This window comes from Eublepharis macularius, chromosome 5 (genome assembly GCF_028583425.1).
Source record: "Eublepharis macularius isolate TG4126 chromosome 5, MPM_Emac_v1.0, whole genome shotgun sequence".
Taxonomy (NCBI): domain Eukaryota; kingdom Metazoa; phylum Chordata; class Lepidosauria; order Squamata; family Eublepharidae; genus Eublepharis; species Eublepharis macularius.
In genome coordinates, this window is record NC_072794.1 from 76625187 (window position 1) to 76640266 (window position 15080).

Sequence of the window (15080 nt, forward strand, 5' to 3'; positions counted from 1 at the left end):
GATCGGGCCCGTTGTGGGCCCCTGCGTAGCACAGGAACGCTCCCATGCTCCACAGGGGCCTTAAACGGGCCCGATCCGCACAAAAACAGACCCAATCCATGCTAAAATGGGTGCGGATTGGGCCCGTTTTGGCATGGATTGGGCCTGTTGTGGGCCCCTGCAGAGCGCAGGAACGCTCCTGTGCTCTGCAGGGGCCCACAATGGGCCCGATCCGCACCCAAACGGGCTGCATGGTGATGTCACTAAGTGACGTCATCGCGCTTGCAGGAGCGCGCGCGGGCATGGAGCCCGCGCGCACCCCCCCCCCCCTCAGGTAAGAGCCAGGCCCCAATCTCCCGCTGGGAGATTGAGGGGGCCTGGCAACCCTACTACCAACTATTAAATAATTCACTATCTACCTCTAAAAGTAAGTACTGAGGATTTAAATATACTTGTATTGTATATGCCTACAGATATCCCTGTTACTCACATCAAGGAGCACATTCCACCAGGAACCTACCTCATGCTTCCTGGACCACACTGATGAAAAAGTTAGGCTTGATAGCCCTCTGTCTCTCCCTGCTGCCTCCACTCACCTTGCTCGGGGGGGGGGGAGGCACTGGGTTGGGGTGGGGGGAGAGAAGCATGCACACACTCCCACATTTCCCCATTGTGCCGGAAAATGACGTCATTTTCTGATGCAACAGTGGAGCTGTGGGTTGTGCTGAAGCCCAGTTCATTAAAAACAGCCCACTTGTAGGCGGATTTTAATTAATTGCACTTCAGCATGACCCGCAACTCCCCCTTTTCAGTGAGACTGGGGAGCTGCAGATCGTGTTGAAGCCCAATTCATTAAAAATCACCTCCAAATGAGAAACTTAATATACTGGGCTGAGCAAGCGAGGCAAGAATTCCAGAACATTCTTTTTTAAAATGTCTACAGATTAGCAGTATAGCATTGTAACAATAGGTGTAGCAGGTTCTCTTCATTCTCATCTTTCATTTTAAAAAAGTGAAGGCTTTAGCCCCTTCTGTTGTAGGTATGCCTTTTTCCTTATATCTCTATAATGGAAGAGGCTAGAGGCTTTTAAAAAATAAAGCTGAAGATTCAAAGAACCTGCTACACTTATTGTTACAACACTATAGAGCTACAGCTATATTTTTGTGCCAATTTTTTTTAAAAAAAAAATACAACAGCTCTGGTGGCCCGGGGTGGGGGTGGGGCAGTGTAGCCATTTCCCACTCCAGAAAAAGCAGTGCTGTTTGAAATGGCCACAGGATTCACATACAGTTCATAAACAGATGTAAATACCATTTGAAACTGCTGCCTCCACATCTCATTTCACAAAATCAGGGCACTAATGTAAAACAGAAATGTGAAAATGTCCACTTAAGACTTTTTAATGAAAAGAATAAAACCAGGTAAGTTTCAATTCAGCCCAGGAAAAGAAAATTACTACAATCTAAATATGAATGCAGAAACAAGCACTAATAAATTACAAAACCATGAACGGTTTTTTCACAGGACCTGCAAGTCAGTCTTTTTTTCCAGGGCTTTCTCATATTAATGGTACCTGGTTTTATTGTGGCCACTGGCAAAGGGGAAAAGTTGTTTTTGAAGTTTACCAGTCTTAAAAATGATGTCCTTTTAAGATTGTTTCCATGATTATGGCAGCCATCTTGAAAGGTGGGGGTATGTATGTTCAAAGCAACAAGACAATCAATGTCAAGATAAAAAAGACAAATTGAAAATAATTGACAACAGTCCGTAGGTTTCAAGTACACAGTGCCCTTTGTCAGATTAAATTCCGGCACTGCTCAGTTTAGAGCTCATATAAGACAACCATCAGGGAAATGTCCAACTACAACAGCTCTGAATATCCAAGGGATCCTACCTCTTTGTCTCACTGCCAAGTGCCTACTCATCACACACCCTGCAAGCCAATGCTGCTTATTCTCATTCAGCACAACACTCTGAAAAGCCAGTGCTCCTTCCATTCTGAAGAACAGAAGGAAGCAGTGCTGCTCTATAAAAGGCACCGCAGAGGCATCCTGTCTCCCTTAGGCAGTCGTTTCTACCTTGGAGAAAATCCTGGGCTGGTCCTCCATTGTTCCAAAAGCTGGTAGGTACCCAATAAACCTTATTGATTTGCCTCTCGTAGTAAACTATGCTATTGCTCTTTCTGAGTCTGAGGACTAATGAAAAAAACATTTTACGTAAGTTGTTTCTGTCTCGTAGAATACATTTGCTGGTTGTTGAGTTTTATATGGGTTAATCAAGTTGAGCAAACTAAGCACTTTATATATAAATGTTATGAAGGGACGGCAGCATGGTATAACCCCTCTTATCAGATCTTGGAAGCTAAGCAGGGTGGTACTTCAATGGGGGACTGCTAAGGAAGACTCTGCAGAGGAAGGCAATGGTAAACCACGTCTCTCCTTCTTGAAAGCCCCTTTCAAGTTGCTGTAAGTCAGCTGCAAGGTGACAGCACATACGTACGTAAACTGGTATGACCATCTAAACTTTTGGATTGGCAATATAAAAACAGCAGCACTATACTCATTCTAGTTAAATAATGCTTTCTTTCACATTTATGAAGGAGTTTAAAACCTGCTTAATCCGTTAATCATTCTCTACAATACCTTACTGCCTTCTGCTAATATTAGATCCAGATAAACTCAAAGAAATTAGGTTTCTCCACCACTTTTGATGGGATGCCCTTTAAATACTTACTCCATCATAGAAGGTGGAATGGTGCAGCAATCTTGAATTGCAGTCAGGGGTGATGTCAAATGAGCAGTATACGATGCTTCCACTACATGCTTGTTTCGATTTACCACATCCAAGTAACGGTTAAATTTTTCCCGGATTTTTTTTGCTAGCTAGAAAATGTAAAGAAAAGAAAATCAAATATACTTCTCAGCATACATATTTTAAATACTTACTTTGCAAGCCATACAGGGATGACAAAAATAATGGAAAAGCAACAAATATTTCTTAGTTATCATTCTATAGCATGAGCAAGATTTCAGTTGCACCTGAGAGTCAAACTGGATTTCCAGGGTATGAGCTTTTAAGAGTCTTGCTGCTCTACTACAGACCCACACAGCTACCCACCTGAAACGATACTATGCATGGTTAGCTTTAATGAACACATACATATACAAATGATCTTATTTATAATATGATGAAAACCCTCTGCAAAATCTTGTACTAAATTGAACAGGAACACAAGTTATGTAAAATCAAAAAGAGTCCAGTAGCACCTTTACGACTAACCAATTTTATTGTAGCATAAGCTTTCGAGAATCAAGTTCTCTTCGTCAGATGCATAGTACAGAAACTGATGAAATATAGAAGAGGAGGGGAGGAGAGAGAAGATGCAGTTGGGGGGGAGAGGGGAAGGGTGCAACCAAAACATTCCTTTGCTAGTAAATGTAAACATCTCCTTTTGGTGTCCTTTCAGGGTCAGTTGGCTTGGGTGAGGCTTCAAGGGAGCTTGCCCTGTTAGTTTGCAGCAGTAAAACAGCTAGACCATCCAATTCCTATGTAGTATAAGCCTTCGAAGGCTTATACTACATAGGAATTGGATGGCTCTCTCCCCCAACTGCATCTTCTCTCTCCTCCCCTCCTCTTCTATATTTGACCAGTTTCTGTACTATGCATCTGACGAAGAGAACTTGATTCTCGAAAGCTTATGCTACAATAAAATTGGTTAGTCTTAAAGGTGCTACTGGACTTTTTGATTTTGCTACTACAGACTAACACGGCTAACTCCTCTGGATCTATGAACAAGTTATGTATACTCTTTGTGCTGCTCAGTTTTTCAAGGATTTTTTTAAGAGCCCCTTGTGTAGTTTCAGAAGGATTTGAGTCCAGTGGCACCTAAGAGACCAACAAGATTTTCAGAGTAAGCTTTCGAGAGTTACAGCTCCCTCCTAGGGCCATTTGTATAGTTTCAGTTCATCATGAATTCTGCAGAACAATACGAGCCAGACCAAGCACACACTTCCATCCTCCATTAAACTGAATATAATCTGATCCTCTATACATCACTCGAGACTCTATGACATACTCTGAATAGACTGGCAATGTCTAGAAATTTACCACTACTAAATTCCCGTTCATTTACATAATTCCATGTACTATCCCAACATGCACTAATCAACAGGAAACAACAATGAAGATGTGTCATATGGAAGACACATCAGTTATGATCCTTAAAGGATGTGTGGAAAAGATATGCTGAAAATCTAAATGTGCCTTGCAGTGCCTAAAATGCAATATTATTAGAGTAACTATTGTATCATAACTGTTTGAAGCACAATAGAACTGTATTCGATACAATACAAAGCACATTTGTGTATAAATTTTCAATACGACTTTACCATACACATTTTTAAAAAACATAAATATAGTTCACAGTGCTTTTGCTGTCATGCATCTAATATTTATTAGTGATAATCAGAAAACTAGAGCAAGGTAAATCTACAGAATACTGTCACCTAGCTTTCAGACTGCATTTCGCAAATGATTGTTTCTTCACCTGCATTCAACATTTTCAGATTACCTATTGTTGCTATTCCAGACAGTCTGATTAACACAGGTTTAGAACATACAATCTCTTAACTTTAAAACAACTTCTCACTCACAATAATGTACTTCCTAGCACTGACACAGGCTCTAGGACCAGGGCGTGCAATAACCCAAGATGGCAACTGTCCTCATATTCACTCCGACAATCGCTGGATCCATCAACACCAGTTATACCATCTCAGGTTCATTCTCTTGTTCATGTTCCAATGTTGCATATGCCATCAAGTGTAAGCAATGCCCTTTCACTCTATGTTGTACAAACAGGATAGTCCTTATGTAAAGGAATAAATGGACATAAATCTGACATCAAAAAATCACAACACTAAAAAAATCAGTGGAAGAACATTTTAATCTTCCAGGATATTCCACTGCTCACCTAAAAGTGGCTGTCCTCAAACAGAAAATGTTAAGGGGAGATAACAATGTGAGACTGCTGAAATGGAATCCATTCACAAATGGACCAACCCCACCCCAGGGCTGAATATAGACACAGAATTCTTATCTCACCACAGATGCAAATTTCTGCTGTTATCAAGCCGCACTGTACCTTTACATACTGACATCCTCCTTTGCTACATCCTTCCCATCTAATAAAGCTGTATATTATCTTCCCATCCTCATGCCCTTCCTGCAACCCCGCCCCTCCACTTTCTGGCTGGGTTATTAAGATGCAGGGATCTTCATTTCCCACTTTTATGCTCTGACTCTCAACAGCTTATACCCTGAAAATCTTGTTGGTCTCTATGGTGCCTCTGGACTCAACCCCTGCTGTTCTACTGCAGACCAGCATGGCTATCCACCTAAAGCAGCTCTAAACCCCTCCCAAATCCTAGCAAATTATCTAAGAAGAGCAAGCCAAACAACTCCAGTGAATTGCTATCTAACTCCTTTATTTGTGCTTTCAGAATCCAACCCAAACTCCCTGAAAGTAAACAGTTTTCCAATTAAACTTATGTCCTGGGCTATTCCAGTGAAGTTCAGTTTTGTTCAGTATACTTCAACTTTTATTTTCTATCATTTTATTTTTACTAGAAAATTCCCTAAAGCTTGAACCTCAAATGAAGAAACAGAATAATCTTTCACCAATTTACAGCTCAGCAAAATGTTCAATGTCACATTTTAATGCATTCTGCCTTCAGAGACAGATAAAGTTCTTTAATTAATAATGTCTAGCTGGTTCCTTTTCAACACCTTCCAATCGCATTATACACACATACAAAATTCCACCTTTCAGTGGAATGACCTGACAACACAACTCAATTTGTGTACTGAAATATGTAATTGGTCTGTTTATTAGTCTCTGGGACTGACAAATGTCCTTCCTAACTATTAATAACAGGTCATTTCATCATGATTTATTTCCTTATGTGAATAACGAAGCCGACACTGATAAGACTTTGGCTCCACTGTTTCCATCAAATTCTGCAGCTCAATTACAAGCCTCCAAGGAACATAGTTTTTAACAATACGTTGTTCAAATGAAAAGACTATTTGAATTATATCTAACTAGTATCATAGAATGATTTATTAGTAACACAGAGGACTGCTAAGGGTCCAAACTAAGATATGGGTCAACACCATTAAACTGCTGTCAACTGCTATTTAATATAGACCCGAGTCAGTTAGCTCTTTCCAAACCAGTATTTTCACTAAATTATATTCATTATTTATTTAAACATTTATACCACGCTTTATTCCTAAAACTAAAGTCAGCTCACACAGGAAAACAAGGCTGCACTTACCTGTAACTGTTGTTCATTGAGGTCTTCTGTGCAGGCACACATGGGACTGCACACGGGCAAGCCTGCCAATCAGTAGGTTCTATAGCTAAAAAATCCTCTAGGGGGTGTCTGCCCCTTCCCAGAGCACAGGAATGATTTGTTTCCTGCCGAAACAGCCCACTCTCCAGGAGGAGCAATGCTCCCAACCATCAGTTTCTCCACAGCCGCTGGACCCTCCAGGTAAGTAGTGAAGAGCACAAAGCGGGGAAGGAGGAAGAGTATGTGTGCCTGCACAGAAGACATCAATGAACAATAGTTACAGGTAAGTGCAACTCTGTTTTCATTTTCAGTCTTCTGTACAGTCCCACATGGGAGATTAACAAGCCACTTACCCATGGAAGAGGGGTGCACCCTTCATGAGAACAGCACTTTCAGGACCGCTTGATCCATGGCTGCTTCTCTCCTGTTATGTACATCTAGGACATAGTGCCTGCTGAAGGTATCAGCTGACATTGATGTTGAGGCTCTACAGATGACTTAAAGAGGAACACCTTTGAGCAGGTGCATGAACTAGGACTCCCAATCTCCAGATTCTGGGTGCAGATAACAGCCACTCCCAGCAATCAGAAAGGAGAGGAATACTTGTTCATTTATTTGTGGGACTTTTCAGTCTCTGGGTTCACTCTGGGTGTATCCACATGCAAACTATAAATCCAGACACGGGCTTAAATAAAACTTCAGCTTATCGACTTAAGAAGTGTTTGCTAAGCATGAAGCTCTCTCAAAACACAGGCAACATATCCAAAACAAATAAATCTTTACTGTTGCTAGCTAAAAGCTTGCTAATTGAGCATCTCTGGTTAGTGTTCTTCATAGCTGGTCTCACCCATTTGTTAGTATGTTTGCCGTATCCCATGCCAGGCTGCACAGGACATGCTGAAGCAATGAGCAGTGTAGAGCTCCCAGCTTCTCTCTTACATGATGATACGGAGTAGAGCATGAAATAGAAAGGCTAGGAATAGGGAACAGGGTGAGCTGAGAAACCATCTTTCAGGCCTCAACACATCAACTTACCAGCCGAAAGCCAATCAGGGCAATGTTGTTAATTGGCATTCCAGCTGTATGGGAAACTGGGGAGGAGGGGTGCACCCTTCATAGTGGCTCTGTGAGACAGTTTCTCAAGGCCGAATCTCTAGGGGACAAATACTGCTCTGGAGGTGTCTTCAATTAGCTTAGCCAGCACATTCTTAATTAGACCAGAATATCACCAACACAACTCTTGAACTGAGGTTTAGCCATCTTAACAGGAGTTAGCCGTGTTAGTCTGTAGTAGCAAAATCGAAAAGAGTCCAGTAGCATCTTTAAGACTAACCAACTTTACTGTAGCATAAGCTTTCGAGAATCACAGTTCTCTTCGTCAGATGCATCTGGCGAAGAGAACAGTGATTCTTTTTTTTTAAGTAATATTTTTATTAACATATTAAAATCAGTGAACAGAGTTAACAAAGAACAACAAAGTCACAGATGGCACATAACACCAAGAAAACTCTCACTAAAAACTAAAACAAATCCTCCGCTCTGCTGGAAAGAGTGTGGAAATATAGGAACATTTAAACATTGCTGGTGGGAATGCCCCCGAATAGAACCTTTTTGGAATGATATATTATGCTATATAAAAGAAATAACGGGCTACAAAATGTATGGGATACTTTCGAAATTCCACAAATAAGAAAAGATCTAATTAGCAACCTTTTGGTTGTAGCTAAGAACTTGCTAGCTTTACATTGGAAATCAAAGACGGTTCCCACAGCAGAAAAATGGTTAGAAAAAATATGGGACCACTATATACAAGAAAAAATACATGACGAATTATACCAGAGTGAACACTATTTGAAAGAAACTGATTTTATTGCAAAATGGTTACCATTCATTGAATTCATTTCCAATACAAATCACTCTCCACCTAAGCATTTACTTTTTGTTACTCAGATTTGAAGCAACGACTGTCAAATAATTGAAAAAAAATGCTAGTTGTCTTTGTTTTAACTATATTGGCATGTTTATTGTATATAGTTCACTAAGACTTTGTTGTTGTTCTATTTTACTTCTGTACATTGTTTTTGTTTGTTTGTTTGGTTTAAAAAAATAAAAGAAAAAAAAAGAACAACAAAGTAATAGTTGGTTGTTGGGGGTTTTCCGGGCTGTATTGCCGTGGTCTTGGCATTGTAGTTCCTGACGTTTCGCCAGCAGCTGTGGCTGGCATCTTCAGAGGTGTAGCACCAAAAGACAGAGATCTCTCAGTGTCACAGTGTGGAAAAGATGTAGGTCATTTGTATCTACTCAGGAGGGGTGGGGTTGAGCTGAGTCATTCTGTAAGAGTTTCCCAGGGTGTGGAATGCTAATGGCGGGAGGCTTCACTGTGTCCTGAGGCGGTTCTTTTGCATATGGATTGGTGCTTGATGTGCTAATCTTCTCTGCAGGGCTATTGTCGGGTGTGGAGTGTTTTGTTGGCCTGGTGTTTTTCAGAACTGGAGCCCATGCTCTGTTCATTCTTAAGGTTTCTTCTTTCCTGTTGAAGTTTTGCTTATGCTTGTGAATTTCAATGGCTTCCCTGTGCAGTCTGACAAAGTAGTTGGAAGTGTTGTCCAGTATTTTGGTGTCCTGGAATAAGATACTGTGCCCTGTTTGAGTTAGGCTATGTTCAGCCACTGCTGATTTTTCAGGCTGTCCAAGTCTGCAGTGTCTTTCATGTTCTTTTATTCTTGTCTGGATGCTACGCTTTGTGGTCCCGATGTAAACTTGTCCACAGCTGCAGGGTCAGGATCTACAATGCCAAGACCACGGCAATACAGCCCGGAAAACCCCCAACAACCATCGTTCTCCGGCCGTGAAAGCCTTCGACAATACATCGAACACCTCTACGGGGAGGAAACATTCCAACAGACCCGAAGATTGGAAACACTTCGGAACAAGAAAGCACATCTACTCTGTTCTTTGACCTTTCTTCTACGCTGCAGGGACACAAGAACCATTCCATCCTTTCTCACAACTAATAGAATCTTCAAAACCACACAGGCGAACCGCATTTATGACCGTCTAGAACAGGCCCTCTTACGTGAGAGAATCCACACTACCCGCAGAGAACTTGCTGCCACAGACAAGGAGCTATTTTGCTTGCATATCAACCCCAGCCATAAAATGAGAAGTCAGGATTGGGACAAGGTCGATAATCTCACCTACAGGAAGATGGAACAAGTGTTTACCAACCACACATCCAGACAGAAGCAGAAGTTTAACAAACTACAGGAAAAAAGACAGACAAGCCCAATGCTCGACAATGCACGCATTGTCATCAATCTGACAGACCGTCAACTCTCACCAGAAGAAACCTCCATCTTGGCAAAGGGAGGAAACTTTGCAGTCACCCCCACCAGAATTCCTGTGGAAGACATCATTGCAAATGTAGAAGCTGCCATCCGTCATCTACCTGAAGAGGAAGCTGAGGAAATAAGAGGAGAGACAGCCAGGATTCTACGAAAGGCAAAGCTTCCCACCAGCAATATAACACGCAAGGAGAGAAATGCCATCAAGACCCTCAATGCAGATCCAGACATCATCATTCTACCAGCTGATAAAGGCAATGCTACAGTGATCATGAAAACGGAGGAATACAAAAAGAAGATTAAGGAACTCCTGGACCCCTCCACCTACAAAAAACTAAAACGAGATCCCACTTGCAAAATCACCAGGCTAACAAATGCGCTGATCAAGAATTCCTCACTACATCCCGACACGCACAGCAAACTATGCAAGACAGAAGCACAGCCACCTAGACTATATGGACTCCCTAAAATACATAAAGATTCAGTCCCACTCCGACCCATTGTGAGCGCCATTGGTTCACCGACATATGAATTAGCTAGACATCTGGCAGATCTCCTGCAGGACCACATCGGGAAAACCTCGTCTTACATCAAAGATTCAGCAGATTTCATCAACAAAATCAGTTCTCTGAAACTCAATCCACAAGACATACTTGTCAGTTTTGATGTTGTATCCCTGTTTACCAAGGTTCCAGTAAAAGACACTATTGCACTGATTAATCGGATTTTCCCAGAGGATGTAACAGCCTTATTCCATCATTGTCTGACAACCAGTTACTTCCAATGGGACAACGAATTCTATGAACAGATGGATGGGGTGGCCATGGGGAGCCCACTCAGCCCAGTTATAGCAAACTTCTACATGGAACATTTTGAAAAAACAGCTCTAGAATCAGCACCCCACAAACCCAGTGTATGGTTCCAGTTTGTGGATGATACATTCATCATTTGGAGCCATGGGGAGGAAGAATTGAGGGAGTTTTTGAATCATCTCAACAACATCCACCTGAACATACAATTCACAATGGAGAAAGAAGGTGAGGGAAAACTCTCATTCCTGGATACCTTGGTCATCCGCAAAGCAAACTTTCAGTTAGGTCACAAGGTCTACAGGAAACCAACTCACACTGATCGGTACTTACACAAAAACTCCAATCACCACCCCCGACAGAAAAGAGGCATAATGAAAACATTAGTGGATCGTGCAAGACGGATATGTGAGCCGCGCTTTCTCAATGAGGAAATTAATCATCTAAACCACGCACTTCAGGCAAATGGCTACTCCAGAAATGAAATCCGAAGAGCAATCAAACCCAGGATGAATCAAACAACCAAAGAAAAACAGTCTCCCACAGGAAAAGTGTTTTTGCCATATATCAAAGGAATTACTGATCAGATGGGAAAGCTTATGAAAAAGCATAACCTTCAAGCAGTATTCAGACCCACCCGAAAAATACAACAGATGCTACGATCAGCAAAAGACAGCAGAGATCCCCTCACCTCTGCAGGAGTATACCGTATACCCTGCAGCTGTGGACAAGTTTACATCGGGACCACAAAGCGTAGCATCCAGACAAGAATAAAAGAACATGAAAGACACTGCAGACTTGGACAGCCTGAAAAATCAGCAGTGGCTGAACATAGCCTAACTCAAACAGGGCACAGTATCTTATTCCAAGACACCAAAATACTGGACAACACTTCCAACTACTTTGTCAGACTGCACAGGGAAGCCATTGAAATTCACAAGCATAAGCAAAACTTCAACAGGAAAGAAGAAACCTTAAGAATGAACAGAGCATGGGCTCCAGTTCTGAAAAACACCAGGCCAACAAAACACTCCACACCCGACAATAGCCCTGCAGAGAAGATTAGCACATCAAGCACCAATCCATATGCAAAAGAACCGCCTCAGGACACAGTGAAGCCTCCCGCCATTAGCATTCCACACCCTGGGAAACTCTTACAGAATGACTCAGCTCAACCCCACCCCTCCTGAGTAGATACAAATGACCTACATCTTTTCCACACTGTGACACTGAGAGATCTCTGTCTTTTGGTGCTACACCTCTGAAGATGCCAGCCACAGCTGCTGGCGAAACGTCAGGAACTACAATGCCAAGACCACGGCAATACAGCCCGGAAAACCCCCAACAACCATCGTTCTCCGGCCGTGAAAGCCTTCGACAATACAAAGTAATAGTTAACTATATACAATTATGTACAGGAATACTTAATCACGATTGGTTATAGCTTCGAACAAGAAACAAGGATAACAGATAATAGTCAATAAGTCAGCTTTGTTAAGGTTCATATAACTAGATCTTCTTTGGGAGCTATTACTTCAATCTTGAGTAACAAAAAGTAAATGTTTGGGAGGATGCTGATCTGTGATAGAAATAAATTCAATAAATGGTTGCCATTTTGCCATAAAATCAGTTTCCCTTGGGTAATGTTCAGTTTGATATAATTTATCATATATTTTTTCTTGTACATAGTGATCCCAAATTTTTTCTAACCATTTATCTTTTGTGGGGATTATTTTGGATTTCCAATATAAAGCCAGCAAGTTCTTTGCCACAACCAAGAGATTGCCAATGAGGTCTTTTCTGATTTGTGGGATTTCAGTTGTATCCCATAAATTTAAAAAAATGATCTTCGGGTCTAAAGGAATTTTATAGCCTGTTATTTCTTTAATATAATCTAAAATTTCATTCCAAAAAGATTCTATTTTAGGGCATCCCCACCAGCAATGTTTGAACGTTCCTATTTCACCGCACTCCTTCCAACAAAGTGGGGAGTTTGTTTTGGTTATAAGTGAAAGTTTTCTTGGCGTTAAATGCCGCCTGTGAATTATTTTGTAATTTTGAATTCGAGATGTAATCGTTTTGGTATTTAATATATTTGAAGTCCAAATTTCCCCCATTGTTCTTGTGTTAAATCTATGTTGCAATCTGAGTGCCAGTTTGTTTGACATTTTAAAGTGTCAATTGGGTTACGGGATAATAGGATGTTGTAAATTTTAGAGAGAATTGTGATTCTTGAGAAAGCTTATGCTACAGTAAAGTTGGTTAATCTTAAAGGTGCTACTGGACTCTTTTAGATCTTATCAGGACTTAGACCTTAAATTTAGGATTTCCTTATGACAGGGCTGCTGAAGATATCTATGACCTAGTGGAATGGGCATGGACTTCCAGCGGACAACGTAAGTCAGTTTGTTCATAACACAACTTAATGCCCACTCAGAGCGGTTTACAAAGTATGTTACTATTATCTCCACAACGAAACACCCTGTGAGGTGGGTGGGGCTGAGAGAGCTCCAGAGAACTGTGACTAGCCCAAGGTTACCCAGATGGCTTCAAGTGGAGGAGTGGGGAATCAAACCCGGCTCTCTCTCATAGACAGGGTTCATACTGTCTAATCTGATGTCTGTCTAGATTTGGTGCATTGTCAAATCCAAGGAACGGTTGAAGCCGATGAGCTCGGAATGTTTGAGGCCTGATGGTGTTGTTGGATCTGTGACTTTGCCAAAGGGATCAGGGTTTCCAAGACAGATCCAAGAAGGAGTCGGATCCAATGAGCTTGGTACACTCAAAGTTGAGCAATGTTTCCAGATCTGAGATGAAGTGTTCACATCTCAAGAGCTTGGAGCCTCCAGCAGCACGACAACGGCTGGTGGTGTTGGATCTGGTAGATCGGCACGTTCCGTGAGGGCAGAATACTTAGCCAATTTAGTAGATGGGCTAGTTGTAGCTGACAATGCTGTTCCTATAAAGTTTACTCCAATTCTTTAAAGTGGCGTAATGCTCACACTTCATACATATCCTCAGTGTCTAAGGCTACTTTCATATTACATAACAATAACCCAAGGACATGACTTCCTTTAAATATGTGGGTCCCAGGCCATGAAAGGCATTAAAGATCATAACCAGCATCCTGAATTGGATTCAGAAACAAATTGGCAACAAATGTAGCTTTAAAAAACCTTTTTATTGGTAATGTTCCCATCAGCTAGCCTTTGACAATAACTGGCTGTCACATTGTGAGCCAGCTGAAGTTTCCAGTTTGATTCCAAGGGCAGATGAACATACAGCCCATGACAGTAGTCCTACCAGCATGGATCAGCATGGTCAGATTAGCTGAGTTTGAAGGGTATGAGCTGTTAAACCCAATGCTGATGGCAGAAGACACTCTTGGGTACAGCAGCCTGCTTTTCAAAAAGCAATTTTGTATCCATTTCAGCATCTGGAATGTTATGAGCAGTTCTAAGAGTTCTTGGATGACACATCAGCCTTTGATCTTTTCAGTCTAGGTTCTGAGATACCTCAGAACTGAGGTAGCTTTAGCTGCATTGGTAGACAATCTTCATTTAAAGCAGATAAAAGACAGTTATCCCTATTGACACTTGGAATATAGAGTTGACACTACAAAAGTAGTTTTTTTGTGGTTATGATCTTTTCTGTCTAACGGGTTACACAGAGTTTCCACTGGAACAGCAGAATCAATGGGTTCAGATTTGTCTTGTGGAGTGCCTCAGGGTTCCATTATCTTACATGTCTCTGAATAAACTCATCCAGCACTCTAAGGTTGTACATCATCAATATGCAGATGACATCCAACCTTACGTTTCATTATCTAAGCCTTCAGGTGTGTCTATCTTGACTTTGAACCAGTGCTTTAAGTCCATGGTCAGGTTCTAAGGCAGAACAAGGTGAAACCGAATCCAAACACAACTGAGGAAAAGCTGGTTGAGAAGATTGATGTGTTTGAGAGACTAGATCAACTTGTGGTGTACAGTGGATTGGAACTGGCATTTGCAGATAAGGTTAAGAGCTTGGGGGGGTGCTCAAGGACCTAGTCTTGATGTTTGAAAAGCAGGGTGATATAGCGGCCAAAAGAGCCTTCCCAGTGGCATTTGGTTCACCAACTGTTTTATTTCTTAGACCCAGCTGACCCAGCTGTGGGAATCAATGCATGTGTAACCTTGCAGTCAGGTTACTGTAATGCACTCCACATTGGACTGCCCTTGAAGACAATCTGGAAACTACAGTTGGCTCAGAATGCAGTGACCCAGTTATTGTCAAGGGCTAGCTGACAAGAACATATCATGCTTATTTTAAAACAGCTGAGCAGTCTGCCAGTTTGTTCTGGGTTCACTACAAGGAGATGGTTGTCTCTTGATTAAGTATCTACAGACAGCCACATTGAGAATTAGAAATATTAACAAGCAGGAGACTCACGTGGACTTACAGAGGGATTTCATTTCCCCCTTCTCCATTATTTCTTCTTTCCCTCCCCAGAAAGACCCATAGCCTCTCCAAATTTCTTGTCTTCCCTCCCCTGGCAGCCATTCTGAGAGAACAGTCTGGCCTAGTTGTGTGGCACTAGCCACTAGGCTGG

At 41.7% G+C, this 15080-nt stretch overlaps 1 protein-coding gene across 1 annotated transcript in view; it reads right to left on the minus strand.

The window, feature by feature from the left end:
• The window catches only part of CACHD1 (cache domain containing 1), a 214470-nt gene that overhangs the window by 96357 nt on the left and 103033 nt on the right, over nt 1-15080 (minus strand). Inside the window, exon 3 of the mRNA XM_054981592.1 lies at nt 2714-2862. Coding sequence (XP_054837567.1) covers nt 2714-2862 — 149 coding nt within the window. The remainder of the gene's footprint in view (nt 1-2713; nt 2863-15080) is intronic.